We start from the raw sequence: 16650 nt of genomic DNA, 5'->3' as shown, positions 1-16650 counted from the left end.
CCAATCCCTGGGGATACAAGAAAAAAAACCAAATATAGTTTGCTGAGTTTGAAGTTAATCCAGGAATTCTAAGGGGGTAAGGTAAAGAGAGAGCACCTTCCAGGCATGGGAGACAGACAGCCTGTGCAAAGTGTTTGCTCTGAATTTAGTGGGTGTTCATCCTGTGCCCCAAAAGTCTCTTGTTACCAGGTTTAAAGGGGTTGCCTAGAGGAGAGATGTTGTGAAACGTGAGCGCCAACACGGTCATTGAGAGATGGAACTCGATAGGAAAATCACCTTCTCTTTCTCAATAATTTGTCTTAATTGATTTTGGCAGCTTTATAAAAAGTTGGGTAACTGGAGAGAGTAGCGCCTTTCCAGGCTTCAAAGGCATTAGGAACTTTCCTCCCAGGATTCCCTTGTCTGCTGTTTGACATGCCGTGAAGTGTTCTCATCCAAATGACTAAGGACAGGCATGGCTTAGGCTTTTTTCAAAGGGGCCAAAGGTGGCACTTATTTGAGTAATTTCAAGTCCTTCACATTTGTTCAAAGGTTCGCTTGCTCAAGGTGAATATGGTGATGATTCACCCTTTGTTGTGCTGTTTCTCTTACAGAGAATCGCTTTGGTTAGTAGTTTTGCCGCTTCCCTTTTCCTTGGCTCCTACACACCCATTGATTACAGTGATGGTAAGTGAGTCTGTTGTCTGTAGAAATGCATGTCGTGTGTCATATTGTATGTATTAATTATGTTCTCTGCTTTGTATGCTCCCACTACACATGTTGCATATTATAGGTATGTATACCACTTGTCTGATTTTTATGTGTACGAGGATATCTGTGTAATAATAGCATGCTGGAGGCCTTGGTAGATTAGGGTGGGCACCACTAATGTGTAGACTTACTGTAGTTCTTTGTTGGAATTTATATCTGGTTGATTTGAAAGGATGGGAGTATTTATATTCACAATCTTCTTGTGTTTTCAACATACAAGCTAGAGGTTTTTTCAAATGCTAATTTTATATGGGTGGTTCAGTATCTCACTCTATATTCATTGCTGCCCCACACAGAGGGCTGTACTACACCCATGTCACACCACACAGGGAAGAGATACTGCATTCAGTTCTGGTGTTGCATTTTAGGATGGACAGTGAGAAGGTGACCAGTGGACATGAGAAGAAAACCAGGATAGAAAAGGGCCTCAAGATCGTGATTAGTTGAAGGAATGAGAGGTGTTTGGCCCAGAGGCAAGAAGATTCAGAGTATTTGGGCTGCCTCTAGGTAGCATAGTGGATAAAGCACTGTCCCTAGATTCAGGTGGACCTGAGTTCAAATCCAACCTCAGACACTTGACACTTACTAGCTGTGTGACCCTGGGCTAGTCACAACCCTCATTGTCCTGCAAAAACAAAACAAAACAAATTAAGTATTTGAAGGCTTGCCAGATAGAGATGTCCCTAGTGGAATGGGCTGCTTCAGAAGGTAGAACACTGCTCTTTACTACAGATCTTTGAGCCAAGGTAGGATAGACACTTGTCTGGGAGGACATGGAGGGAATTCTTGGGTAGATACATCTTAGGTTGGATGCACTCTGATTTCTCCTCCAGTTCTGAGACTCTGGGCTCCTGTGTTACATTGGAAACCAAGGAGCTGTCCATCACTCTAGCCGGATTGTGCTTTTAGTTCATGCTGGAGTCAGGGGGAACAGATTAAACATGAGCCAAGCTTCAAATGATTTGCCCTAGAGTCTAACCTGAGTTTCTTCAGGGTACTATCTGTTTTTAAATCAGTGGGAGGAGAAAAGGGGCAAGAGACATCAAGAAAGAAGCCACAAAGAAATGCATCCTATGCAGTTGTATTATTGTCATTAATGAGCAAGGAGACCCAGACAGAGCATGGAAGAACTATTGCAATCTTTATTCCTAGAAGATATGACTCAATTAATTTAGCCTAAGATGGTGTTGCTTTTTTTAGCTGCCATATCACACTGATAATTCATATTGAGTTTGCACTCCACTAACCCCTCCCCAAGATCTTTTTATTTCAGACAACCAGCTATCAAAACATGACTCCCCCATCTTGTATTTGTGAAATTCATTGTTTTGACATTTATTCCTATTACATTTCATCTTTTTAGATTCAACCCATTGTTCTAGCCTGTCAAAATCTTTTTTGGATCTTCATTCTGTCATCTCGTGTGTCAGCTATCTTTTCCTGCTTTGTGTCCTCTGTAAATCTGATAAGCATTCCTTCTATCTCTTTAGCTAAATCATTGTTTAAAATGCTAACCAGCACAGAGCCAATCATGGGTTCTCTGGGACACTTACTATGCAGGAACCCTTCTTCCAAGCTGATGTTCAAACATTAATGACTGTTTCTTAGATCTGAACAATTAGCTAATTCTGCACCCATCTAACTATCCTATTCATTTGACCCACAACACTCCATCTTTTCCGTAAGACTAGCAGGCAATGTTTTATCAAATGCTTTGCCAGGATCTAGGGGACAGTCTTAACAGCATTCCTCTGACAGATCAGTTTATTAACCTTGTCAAAAAAAAATGAAATAAGGTTTGCCTAGCATGACCTTTTCTCGTTAAAGCGTTGTTTGCCCATTGTGATCATTGCTTCATTTTCTAGTTGTTCATTAAGCATTTTAAAAATTGACATTTTCAAATTTTGCCAAGAATCAAAGTCAGCTTTGCCGTCAGATCTGAGCAGGCAGGGGCTTTGTCTAATCTAAGCTCTTTATCTCTCCCTGTGTCTGGCACAGTGCTTTGAACAGAATTGGTGCTTAATAAATGTTTGTTGAATTGGACGTAGTTGTGCATGCTCTAAGTTATTATTCAGCAGTGATGGGGGAAAAAGCATTTACTGAATGTCTGCTATGTGCAAGACTGTGAGAGGTGTTGGTGGAGCTAGAGAAAAAGTAGAAAAGATGGCTTCTGCCATAAAGATGCTTATAGTTATTTGAGGAGGCTCCAATCATGTATACTGTGCTAGCTGCTTTCCCAGTTGTCTCTCCACTGGCAGCCAAGTGGCACAGTGGATAGAGTGCTGGGTCAGGAATCAGGAAAAGTTGAGTTCAAATCCAATTTCAGACACTAGTTGTGTGACCCTGGGTAAGTCATTTGACCTCTGCTTCAGTTTCCTTAACTGTAAATAAAGATAACAGAACATACCTCACAGGGATGTTGTGAGGTTCAAAAGAGATGATATTTGTAAAGTACTTAGCACATTATCTAGCATATAATAGGCATTCTATAAATGCTTGTTCCCTTTCCTCTCTCTATGTGCCTAGTGGCTCTTCAGATATAGGAGACAATTATTCATATGTTCAGCTATTCAACAGATATTTGTTCACTATTATTATGCATGAGCCACCTTTCTAGGGATACAGTGATAAAACTCCCCTTGAGTAGTTTACAATTGGGTGTGGGAGATGTACTAGACAATTATAACATGAGGCAGTCTGTATAGGAAGTGCTGTAGGAGTTTAGAAATAATCAAGAAAGACTTCAAGGAGAAGTTTGCCTTTGAACTTGGACCTTGAAGAATGGGTAGGACATTGAAAGATGGGGGATGGGAGACCTTGTAAAACCCTGGTGCTGGATTACTCCCTTCAGTGATTTCTTCCTACATTCCTACTCGTGCTGCTAAACACAACTAGGATGTCTCTTGGCCATAATGGCCTCCTTCTTTTCCACTATCTCTTTAAGCCCCTAATTTCCTTCTAGTTTCAGCTCAAGTATCAACTCTTATAGAGGCCTTATCTCATTATTCCATTTTTATTGGATAAGTGAGGTTTGCAGCTTCTCCCACTTTGGGCTCAGAGCAATTTTAAAAATTAAAATACCCAAAATAACAGAATGAATAATAGAGAATTTAAACACCCCAATTTTAGAGAAATAAATTGAACAAGCCATAAATGAAATTCCAAAGTGGGGGAAAACCCCTCCAGGACTAGACAGATTCAAAAAGTTCTATCAAGCATTCTAAGAATAATTAATTCTAATATTACATAAATTATTTGCAAAAATAGTAAGAGAAGTGATTCTACCAAATTTCTTCTATGACAAGGAAGAATCAAAACAGAAAAAAGAAAACTTTAGACTAATATCTCTAATGAACATAGATGCAAAAATTTTAAAGAAAATATTAGTAGGGGCAGCTAGGTGGTGCAGTGGATAAAACACTGGCCCTGGATTCAGGAGGACCTGAATTCAAATCCAGTCTCAGATGCTTTACACTAGCTTTGTGACCTTGGGCAAATCACTTAACCCTCATTGTCCCCCCAAAAAAAATTAGTAGAGAGACTCAAACAACATGTCACAAAGATCACATACTATGGGTTAGGGTTAGGGTTAGTTTTAGGGTTATATGACCAGTTTGAATTTATATCCTGAGAATACAGGGTTGATTTAATATAAGAAAAGCTACAAAATTAATTAACCACATTATGTGGTTAGGTGGTGCAATGGATAAAGTGCTAGATCTGGATTCAGAAAGACTTGAACCTGAGTTCAAATCCTACCCAGACACTTACTAGCTTTTTGACCTTGGACAAGTCACTTAACCTCTGTCTGCCTTAGTATTATCATCTATATGTAAAGTGGGGATAATAATAGCACTTATCTCTCAGGGTTGTTGTAAGGATAAAATGAGATAATATTTGTAAAGTAATTTGTAAAACTTAAAGTACTGTGCAAAGTATAGTTATTATCATATTAATAATAAACAAAAATTATGTTTAAAGCATTGTATAACTATCATCAAAGTCTTTGGATTGCTAGGTAGTACAGTGGATAACCAGGGCCTAGTTCCTGAGTTCAAATCTAGCCTCAGATACTTCCTAGCTGTGTGACCCTGGGCAAGTCACTTAATCCTGTTTGCCTCAGTTTCCTCATCTGTAAATGAGCTGGAAAAGGAAATAACAAACCACTCCAATATCTTCACCAAGAAAACCTCAAATGGGTTCATGAAGACACATGACTGAAATGACTGAACAGCAACACATTGTTTCATTGAAACTTAAGTCCCAGACAGATTAAATAGTTTACCTCGAGTCATAGCAGGGGTAGTGCTAACATTTGAACTCAGGGCTCTGGATTACAGATTAACCACTCAGTTGTCTGCAGCATTCAAGGTTGGACTTCCATCTCTTACTAGCTGTGTTATTGCAGGCTATTCTTATACTTGAACCGCCTATTTTATAGTGTTGTTATGAAACTCGAATGAGATTAAATAAAGCGCTTTGACACAGTGATTACATAAATGTAAATTATTATTCTGGTTGTTCCAGTTCTCTCTCTGTTTCCCTATTAATGCTCCTCAGAGGGCTTCAAGATAAGTCTGTAAAAGTCTCCTTTTCCTTTCAAGAAAGGTGGTGTTCTTTTATCTTTGTTTTATCACTTTATTTCAGACAGTCTTGTTGGGTAATAAGCCAAAAATTAATTTCAATTTTCCTGTGACTGCTCTTTCATTTAAAAGGCTGTGCTGTTGTAAATTGAATTGGGCCTGATTTATTTTGACTTCAGAGTACTCAGAGATAGCTTGGATTAAGTTATATGCGATATCAAAGAACAACATCTGGAATAGCAGTTATATTTTCCTGTAGCAGGAGAAAAGGAAGCCACAAAGGTGTCTGGTTTCCATTTTGAGCTATCAAGTCACTGCTTGCTATTAGCCTAAAATCTGCTAAGTTTGATCATACCCTCTTATTGGCTATCTGAGATCTATCTTCATTTTGGTGGAACTACTTATTCTGTCACTACATCTGTTGTGCTTATAGGGAAATAGGATGGTTATGACTGCAATCTACAAAGAAGTAGAAGCAATTATCTAAATAACTCAGGCTAAACTCCTTTCACCTGACATTTTTTTCTTGATTAAAAATTTATCTTAAACTAGTTATTAAGTAGTTTTCTTAATTTTACACTTTCCAGTGTTAAGTATAGCAATAGTAATAATGGTAACAATGAATTTTTTTTTGTAATACACAATGACCCCAAGAGATAAGTGGTGCAAATATTATATTTCCCAATTTTACAGTTGAAGGAACTGAAAAAGATGATGCAGGATCATATAGGGGCATACAATCAGTGAGTCTGGAAGTAAGATTCAAACCCAAGCTCAACTCCAAGTGTGGGGCTCCTTTTACCATGCTGCATTACTTCTGTATTAAATATGGTGCATCTGATTTGATCAGTACTCAAAGCAGATATTCTACCTTTATTTTATTAATTCATATTATTAATATTAGACAAGTAGAGAGAAGGCAGAAATGACCTCCCAGTCTTCCTATTATCCTCCATCCTCATTGTAGAACTGTTTTGGGCTCCTAACACCTTGGTACATTCTGTATTTATAATATGTGATATTTATAATATTGTATTATGATCTTCTATATTTATTATGTGAAGAAGTGTTGTTGATATTTCAGAAGATAAAGTCAGAAAGAATAGCTGGCTTGACCACAAATATCAAGAAGACATTCATGCTGGAAATAATATAATTTTAAAAGTAATCAAGAGTTGATTTATATATATATATGTGTGTGTGTGTGTGTGTGTGTGTATGCACATGTATATACATATATACACAATACATACACATACACACATTTAAAAATTACATATACACATTTAATTACATACACACACACAAAACCCAGAACAAAACAGAAAAGATCCTGGAGGAGCCTTTCACTAAAAACAGAAAAGCAACTGTTAAAATATCAGCAACGAATCAGTCTGTCAGCCAACTAGCACTTTAGTCCTTAGAGTGCACCAGGTACTATGCTAAGTGTTAGGGATACAAAGCAAGGCAAAAAATAACCCCTGCCCTCAAGAAGGGTACAACTAGGTCCTAATTAGTGAGAATAATGAGTCCCCTGAAGTGGTCTCATTATTTAAATTCCCACTGCATATTTTCATTGGGCTGGAACCAATTACCATATTTTACATAATGATAACTTTGAATAGTGTGAATTCAAATCCACGGGACCACTTCAGAGGATTCATTATTCTCTAATAGGAACCTGGCAGTACATTCCACTGGGGGAGAAAACATGTAAATCACTAGGTATGTGGAAGATATGTAGATGAAGGTAATCTGAAAGGCCTCACACAGAAAGTAGGATTTGAGCTTTATCTTGAAGGAAGCTGGGAAATGAAGAAGAGGAGATAAGGGAGAGGGGGCGGGGCAGAAGATTCCAGGCATGGGAGACAAAGCAAAGGGGTAGAGAGGGAGTATCTAACTATTCAGGAGATTGTAAAATGGTGAATGTAGCTGGATTGTAGACTTTTGGGGGGGGGGGGAGTAAGATGAAAGGAGGTTGGCAAAGTAGGAAGGGGCCAAGTTATAAAGAGCTCTTTTTTGTTTGTTTGTTTGTTTGTTTTTTTTAGTAAGGCAATTGGGGTTAAGTGACTTGCCCAGGGTAACACAGCTAGTAAGTGTTAAGTGTCTGAGGCCGGATTTGAACTCAGGTACTCCTGAATCCAGGGCCGGTGCTTTATCCACTGCACCATCTAGCTGCCCCCCTTGTTTGTTTTTTTTTGGTGGGGCAATGAGGGTTAAGTGACTTGCCCAGGGTCACACAACTAGTAAATGTCAAGTATCTGAGGCTGGATTTGAACTCAGGTCCTCCTGAATTGAGGGTTGGTGCTTTATCCACTGTGCCACCTAGCTGCCTCCCCCCTCCTTTTTTTTTTTTTTTGGGTACAGGGCAATGAGGGTTAAGTGACTTGCCCAGGGTCACACAGCTAGTGTCTAGTATCTGAGGCCGGATTTGAACTCAGGTCCTCCTGATTCCAGGGCTGGTGCTCTATTCACTGCGTCACCTAGCTGCCCCCTCCTTTTTTTTTTTAATGAAGAGCTTTAAATGCCAAACAGAGGATTATATATTTGAACCTGGGGCAGTGGAGAGCCCCTGGTACTTCTTGACCAGAGCCTGAGGATGGTAACATAGTCAGCCTTTAGGAAAACGACTTTGGATGATGTTTTAGAATGGGGAGAGAATTGAGACAGGGAAACCAATTAAAAAGGATGTTGATGTGTGAAAAGTAGAAATTGTGAGATCTGGCAGCAGACTGGATAAATGTAGTGAGTGAGTTTGATTGAAGAGCCAAGGATGACACCGAGCAGTGGATGGGGGTGACTTTGAAGGTGGTTTCCTTGATAGTGTTGGGGAAATTTGGAATGAGGGACATTCAGGGAGGAAAGATAATGAGTTTCTGTTTGGGCATGTTGAGGTTTTTTGGTTTTTTTGTTTTTTTTTTTTTAGTGAGGCAATTGGGGTTAAGTGACTTGCCCAGGGTCACACAGCTAGTAAGTGTTAAGTGTCTGAGGCTGGATTTGAACTCAGGTCCTCCTGACTCCAGGGCCGGTGCTCTATCCACTGCTCCACCTAGCTGCCCCGCATGTTGAGTTTTAAATACCTATGGGACGCCTAGTTTGAGATGTCCAAGAAGCAGCTGGAGATGCGTGACTGTATTTCAGCCCAGAGATTAGAGCTGAATATGTGGAGATAGGAATCATCCAAATAGAGAAGATAATTGAACCCAGAGGAACTTAGAGGATCACTATTTGCTGTAATGGACCACATCTTCATAGTATTATAGCTGACTGAGAGGGATAGAGAATGTAAAATCCTTCTACGGATACCATTAGTCGATTGGAAAAAGCATTTGATTTGGCAGGAAAAACATATCATTAAAGTTTTTTAAACAAGGTGACAAATTCTATGGTTTTAACATCTAGAAGATGCTATCACAGATGGAAACTCATAGATAACTTTGGGCAGTGATCTTCTGAGTAGGAACTTCAAATGAGTCATTGAACAGGGATTCCTTAAGAACAGGGCTGCCTTAAGATGTGTACTAGAGTGATAGAGATAGTCCTGAACAGAAGAAAAAGAGAAGAGAACCTAGAGACTTTTAGGTTCTCCAACCACTGTTGCCAGATTTCATTGTTCAGATTGCATCAGACCTCAGCAAATTACTGTCTCTTCAATGAATTCCATAGTCATTCGAAAGGATGTGGCTTAACTAAGCATTTTGGTAAAAAATAAAGTTGATTTAAAAATGCGTTTCCCATATTAAGACATAAAGTTGGATAGTGGCCCATTACATTAGTTCATCAGAATATTTTTCTTGAAGAAGGACTACTGTTTGATAATGAGTTGGTCCTAAGAATTAAATAGAGGGGAAAAATCAAGCTGAGCAGTTACATGGTACAGCAGACAAATCAAGCTGAGCAGTTACATGGTACAGCAGACTGTACATGGTACAGTCAGGAGGACTTGAGTTCGAATCTGGCCTCTGATATTTAATGGGGGTGTGACCTTGGGCAACTCACTTAACTCTGTCTCACATCCTCTTCTGTAAAACAAGCTGGAGAAGGAAATGGCAAACCATTCCAGTCTCTCTGCCAAGAAAACCTCAAATGGGGTCACAGAAAATCAGACATGACGGAAATGCCTGAACAACAATAAAATAACAAGCTATGTCCCATTTGGAAAATTGTATAGCACTCTCAATGATTCCAAACTGCTCCCTTCTGTAAAAGGTCATCTTTTACACTTCAATATTCTTTGGGAAATGACTATCATTTCAGAAGAATCATAATTGCAGGCAACCCCAAAGATAATAGAAAGATGCATGCTGGGTGAAGGTAGGTTATAACATATGGCCAATGCTAATATATTCCAAGGGTGACATAAAGAGCCTTATCAAGGTTATGTGTGACCAGAAAAGGAGGTGGGCTGGTCATATAGCAAAGGAGATACAGATGGACAACTCAGGTGTGGCATTGGTACTCATTTAAGTATTAACAACAACATAACTGGAAAGCTCCATGGAGTGTTGACAGAAAGACATGACCTACTGCTGGGACCCTCAGATGGTTGGATGTTTGCCTCATTTTGCTACCATGCCATTTTGCTGCTATTTCTAAACCATCCTGCTTGCCTCTTCCCCATCTGCCTCTCAATGGAACTTGGATTCTGCTCCTGGGACCCTGGGCAGTAGGCTTTCATCTTCTTCTGCTTGGAACCAAGCCACCATACCCAATTCCTCATCATTTCCAAATGATACCACTATACATAGATTTCCACCTCGGCTTTCGGTCTCCCCTTTATGTGTTATCTTTCCCCATTATAATGTAAGCTCTTTGAGGTCAGGCACCATCTTGCTTGCTTATCCTTGTATCACCAGGCCTTAGCACAGAGCCTAGCATATGGTATGTGTTTTATAAATGCTTTTTCATTCATTAGCTCATTCACATACTCATTGATTCATTCACAGGATTGAAAAAACTGCTAACATCCGAATAGTGATATATCAAATATTATAACTTAAGGTCCTAATTTTTCAGTGTTATAAAGCATTTACACCTGCATGGAGATTATTTATTCTATCCTTCCACCATACATTTAAATAATGCACTAAGGTTCAAGGTTATGAGATAGTGACACAACTAGGTATGCCAGGGAAGAGGCATGGAAACAGGTGTGAGCCAGTAAGTGGACTAGCGAGGACTGTTCTCATTAGATTCCTGTTTCTCCTGCTTAATTCTATGTGGAATGAGTTCCTGGGATGTTTAGGCAGGATTTCATTAGGTGTGGTATGTGAATGTTTTATGAGGCAGTGCTTGACACTTTGCTGATTGCTCCTCCTCTGCTGCAGCTTAAGAGGTCAAGCATTGAGGGCAGTAGAGAGGGGAGCCAACACTGCTATCGGCCTTTCCAGGAGCACTGAGAAATAGGCCCAGAAATAGACATTTTTCTGTGAAAGTTTCCAGAAGGAGCAAAGACAGACTGTTAGTTCATCTAGAGTTACAAGATATAGGGACAAAGAGTGAATGTCAGTGACCTGCTGGAGTGTGCTATCACTATATACTTATTTTCTTACCTGAGATGATTCCCAGTTATGTATTCTAGAAGTGTCAGCTAGTATCCCTGCCAGAAGACATGAAAAAAAAAAAAAGCTTAAGGAATGTATCTTTACCTGGTTTATTAGAGAGCACCAAGGGTTCTTTGATGGGAAGGAATAACATAAGCAGGAAACAAACAAAAAACAGCATAAAACAGAAACATCTAAGATCCAATCTCAAGAGATTTATGAATAGAAAGCTGGAAAAGAAAGAAAAGAAGACTTATTTTGGACCCCTATAGAATAGAAAAGTGGCAGAATAGTATAATGGAAAGAGCAGTGATATTAGAGACACAAGAATTGGGTTCAAATCTCTTCTTTGGGTGTCTTCTACTTGTGTAAACTGTTGGTTTTAGTGGTTTACAAAGGTCAATATGATTCAGAAGTGTTTGCTATGGCAACCATAAAAGCTAAGGCAATCTTAAATTGCATTAAGAGATCCATAGTGTCAAGGACTAGGAAGGGGATCATTTCCCTGATCTCTGCCCCAGTCACACCACATCTGGAATATTATATTCAGTTCTGGAACCTTCTTTAGGAAGGACACTGAAACTGAGAGTAACTAATGGAGAGGAATCAGGATGGTGAAGGAACTGGAAATTGAGTCATTTGAGATTTGATGGAAAGAACTGGCAGGGTTTTACATGAAAAAAGAAATCTTATGGGGGCACATGATAACGATCTTTAATTAGTAGAAGGCTGCCACTTGAGACAGGTATTAGATTTTTTTCCCCTTTTGTTGGGCAAGAGAGGGTGGAACTAAAAGCAACGGTTAGAAATTGCAATGAGGCAATTTTCGCTTGGTGTAAGGAAATACTTGCTAAAAAATAGTTATCCAAAAATGTAATGGGCTGTCTCAGAAGATAATAAGATTCCCCAGCACTGGAGGTCTTCAAGCTAAGCCTGGAGGACCACCTGCTGGGCATGTTGTAGAGAGCATTTTTTATTCTTTAAATGTTCGATAACATTAATTTGTAAAACAATCGGAACCAGGTTTACTTTTCTTCAAAATTTCCTTCATAATTTGCCATGATTTTATTAGATAAGGTTGCCTGGATTCTTTATTTCTTCTTTTGTTAATATAGATTACATTTTTGCAAATATCCATTTTATTTATGTTTTCAATTTTGTTGGTCTATGGTAGGTCCTGATCATTTTTATTTAGTTCTTTATTCATTGTGAATTCCCTTCTCTCATTTTGATTTTGATAATTTGTTTTTCCTCTCTTAAAAAAAAAACCAAATAAGCTAATTTATTGAGTTTATTAATTTAAAGAAAAATAAATTCTTTTTAAAGGAATTTTTTATCAATTTTGTTTAGCTCTTCCTTGACTCAATTTTTTAAACTTTTATGTATATTCAGGTGTGTGGTTTTTTTAAGTTCCAGTTTTCAAGTTACATACTTAATTCATTGGTCACACTCTCGCTAATAAAATGTTAAATATTTAAAAGAAAATCTTTCATGGCTTTTCTTAGTTGCCTCTCACAAATTTTGATATATTATCTAATTGCTGACTATGTCTTTAATATAATGATTGTTTCTATTTTTTTTATTCACTCATGATGTAGAATTAGGTTGATTAGTCTTCTTTAAGTCAGTGTCCTTTTTCCTATTTCCCTTATTGATAATAATTTTTACTATGTTATTGGCTTTAAGGGATATATTTAATATGTCTCATTTTCTGCATTTGTTTTTGGATTGTTTTTGTCTTATGATCATGTTTTATGGTACTATTAAAAAAAGATTTTATGGGGCAGCTAGGTGGCGCAGTAGATAAAGCACCGGCCCTGGATTCAGGAGGATCTGAGTTCAAATTCGGCCTCAGACTTGACACTTACTAGCTGTGTGACCCTGGGCAAGTCACTTAACTCTCATTGCCCTGCTCCCCCCCACCCCCCCCAAAGATTTTATTTTCTAGGATAAGAATTGCATCTCTACTTGTTTATAATACTGATAAAGTACAATATTGTTGTTTACTTCTTTCCCTCTGAATGCATTCTAGTTTAAAAATGTCCAAATTTACCTCCCAGATTAAATGCTACTTTTAAACTGCTACTGCCTTGGCTACAAATTTGAGTCTTTTAATTTTTGGAAAACTGTGTGGAGTGTAACCAATCAGATGTTTGGCATCGAAAACTATGTTGGTAGGGTTCATTGGAACTTGATTCTTTTTATCCTCACCAATTAAATGTTGTGTGTAAGTGAAGGAGACAAAGCTTGAGGTGGTCCTATTTCTCTGGTCATTAGCAATGACCTCTGCTTTCCCATGTTGTAAGACTCCCACACAGGAGTAAATGGTGCCAAGATCAGTGTCAACTGAGGGTCCCTCTCACATGGTTGTTGGGGCATTGGGGGTCATAGCTAACAGCTGTGGAGTGAGAAGGGCTGCTGCTATGCTGAGTATCTTTTTATTTTAAAAAGTTTCCCTATAATGCAGAAAAATAGATATACTTTTGAGATTCCTATTCATGATTACCAAAGATCTACCATACTTAGTTTTCCTAAAAATCTATTCAGATCCTTAACTTCCTTCTTGTTTATCTTTTGTTTAAATTAGCTTATATCTCAAATATTAAGTAGTCTGTAATTTTTCTCTTATTTTCTTGGTCTTCTTTTAATTCAATCAGTGTTTCCTTTAAGCATTTATATGCTTATATGCCAGTTGGAACATATAGATTTAATTTTGGTATTGTTTCATTCTCTGTGGTGCCTTTAAGCAAAATGTAGTTTCCTTGCTTTTCACTCCTATCCATATCTATTTGTATCATAGCCTAACCTGAAATCATGATTTCTACTCCTACTTTTTTGGATTTAACTGGGGCATAAAAATTCTAATCCAACACCTTTAAGTCCACATAAATCTTTATATTTTTCTGTGTATTTCTAATATATAGCAAATTATTGTTTGCTTTCTAATACATTCTGCCATCTTCCTCCATTTTATTCACGAATCCATCCTATTCCCATTCATAGTAATGATTATTTGTTTTGTTCTCCAACACATTTTACATAATATTTCCTTTCCACCCCTTTGGGGAGAAAAAGAAGGAAATCAGTATTTGGTATCTGCAATTTGTTTGACTTAGAGTAGTCTGATCATAGTCTCCTCCTTTCTATCCCTTCTAGCCATAACCCAAATCATTGAATATTTCCCCTGCCTTTTTTTTGGTAATCATCTCTCAGTAGCTATAGTTTCTTTTTTTTGAAACAATCTCTTATTCTGTCCTTCGCTTCAGAAATTCTCTTTCTGCCTTTCCCTATTATAGTTCAGTCCCTTGATCAATTTAATCTGTTTCTCCTCCATTTTCTCCCTTCCCCTGTTCAGATAACTGGGAAGTTTGTGATATACCTTCTTTTCCCCACCTCTGCCTTTCATTCTTACCCCATGGTACTCTCATTTAAAGAAGTATTACATCTATGACTATTCACCCATGAAGGTGGTTGAAGCAGGCATTGTAAAGTGCTTAGAGCTTGGTCAGACATTGAAGATATCGAAGTCATCCATTGCATCCTGTACCATTGCCATGACTTTTGTCTTGCCATTGGGCTTCAGTGACTCTGGAAGAGAGTCATGCTGATGACAGTGCTAATCTGTGTCACTGAAATTGAATTCACATGCAAGTCAAGATATCACCTTATGATGTCATTGGTCCTCTTTGAAAATGAAGGGAGAGAGAGAGGGGCAGCTAGGTGGCGCAGTGAAGCACTGGCCCTGAATTTAGGAGGACCTGAATTCAAATCCAGTCTCACACACTTGACACTTACTAGCTGTGTGACCCTGGGCACATCACTTAACCCTCATTGCCCCCCCCCCCAAAACAAACAAACAAACAAACAAACAAACAAACAAAAGAGAACAAGGTTTGGGGCAGCTAGGTGGCACAGTGGATAGAGCACAGGCCCTGGATTCAGGAGGACCTGAGTTCAAATTCGGCCTCAGGCACTTTACACTTACTAGCTGTGTGACCCTGGGCAAGTCACTTAACCCCAATTGCCTCACCACCCTCCCCCCCCCAAAAAAAAAGAAGGGAGAGAAAAAAAGAGAAAAAAAGAAAATGAAGGGAGAAATAATCTTCTGTCTCTTACTAGGGTACTTCTTCCTAAACATTCAAGTCTTCTAGAACTTGTTTTCCTTTCCCTCCCCCTAAATTAATATCTATGATGCCTATCTTATATGGCTATTATAAGGGTCCAATAAGAAAGCAAGCAGAGTGCTCTGTAAGGATTGTGAGATTCAAAATTGGACATGCAGAGCATTAAACTCCCCCTTTTAACTTTCCCCTTTTATATATATCTCCCAGACCACTAAGAAAAAGGAGCCTCTGAGCTTTAATCTGTGAGAGATTAGTTTTTATTGCTTGGGAATTAATTAGACAACAAAAGGTGATACCAATTAGGGAAATAGGGAAGTAGAAATACAGATGAATGGCCTTAGATTTAAACTTAGTCTGTTTTCCTTTATAAAACTCATCGAATCCCAAACTGCCCACCAGGCCATGAACTAGCACACCCAAAGCCTAACACCAACCACGTGTTTTCCCTCCTCTCACCCAGGCCTCCAAGGCTAAGTTTAACAGCCAGAGATCACCAACTTCTGTTCCTGACCTCACTTTTAAGTTTGTGTCCCGGAAGTTCCTCGCATTCTTGAGTTTTCCTCCCAAAAAGGGAGGTCCTTCAAAAGCTGCTTCAGTAGCATGCGCAATCTCTCAAATGATTCAGCTAAAACTTCCGATATTAATCTTCACCACAAATAATTTCTACCACAGGATCCACAATTCTTATTCAGTGTGTTAGCGAGCTGAACTTGACTTTTGAGGACTTCCTATATTGTGTTCAGATGATAGAAGTAATAGTTCCCATCCTCTATGATCAGAACACATCTGGAATTCAAGGACAGGCCTATTTGGGATGGAATGAGTAGCTATGGAAATCACATTTAATGGGCACATTCACAGACTAGAGCAGGTCAAGGAGTGTGACTTGTTTTGTGAAAGGGTGTAATACTATGTTGTGAGAGGAATAAAGGACTTGGGAAGATTTCTATGTAAAAAAAAAAAGACAAGGGGCAGCTAGGTGGTGCAGTGGATAAAGCACTGGCCCTGGATTCAGGAGGACCTGAGTTCAAATCCAGCCTCAGACACTTGACACTTACTAGCTGTGTGACCCTGGGTAAGTCACTTAACCCTTATTGACAAAAAAAAGAAAAGATGACTTGGGAAGGAGGTGCTAAGAGGCACTGATTCTGGACTCAGAGCACCTGTGCCCACATTTCACTTTTTTTGTTTGTTTGTTTTTGTGGGGCAATGGCACTGTAGGTTAAGGAAGAACTTTCTCGCAATTGCTTGTCACCACAAGAGTTTGGAGCAAGGCTGAACTCTCCTCTAGTGATCTTCTCTATAACTTTCTTGATAAATGGTCAACTATTAGGGAGGTTTTTGTACCAAGTGGCAAGTTTGTTTAGATGACTGCTAAAATTGCTTTTAACTCTGAGATTCTATGACATTGGGATAATTACTCTGGGGAGAGATTGGAGGTGAAGAGAAACTCGTTAGACAGGTGATCCTTATTGGAGATGATAAAGATCTTGATTTAGGATTGTGGTGATGGGAATGGCAAGGAAGATGTTAATGTTAGAGACCTCCCAGTGTCATTATTGATACAGTTTGGTGACTTATTTAATGTGAGAGTGATTTTATGACCTGTGTGACTTTGGCCAAGTTATTTAAAGTCTTCGTGCCTCCATT

The 16650-nt window shown here is 38.7% G+C and overlaps 1 protein-coding gene across 1 annotated transcript in view; it reads left to right on the top strand.

The window, feature by feature from the left end:
* Positions 1-16650, top strand: part of XYLB (xylulokinase) — a 233601-nt gene that overhangs the window by 51952 nt on the left and 164999 nt on the right. Inside the window, exon 8 of the mRNA XM_043978067.1 lies at positions 594-666. Coding sequence (XP_043834002.1) covers positions 594-666 — 73 coding nt within the window. The remainder of the gene's footprint in view (positions 1-593; positions 667-16650) is intronic.

The sequence above is a fragment of the Dromiciops gliroides genome, chromosome 1 (assembly GCF_019393635.1).
Source record: "Dromiciops gliroides isolate mDroGli1 chromosome 1, mDroGli1.pri, whole genome shotgun sequence".
Taxonomy (NCBI): domain Eukaryota; kingdom Metazoa; phylum Chordata; class Mammalia; order Microbiotheria; family Microbiotheriidae; genus Dromiciops; species Dromiciops gliroides.
Note: the sequence above shows the minus strand (reverse complement) of the source record. Positions and strands in the feature narration are given on the sequence as shown.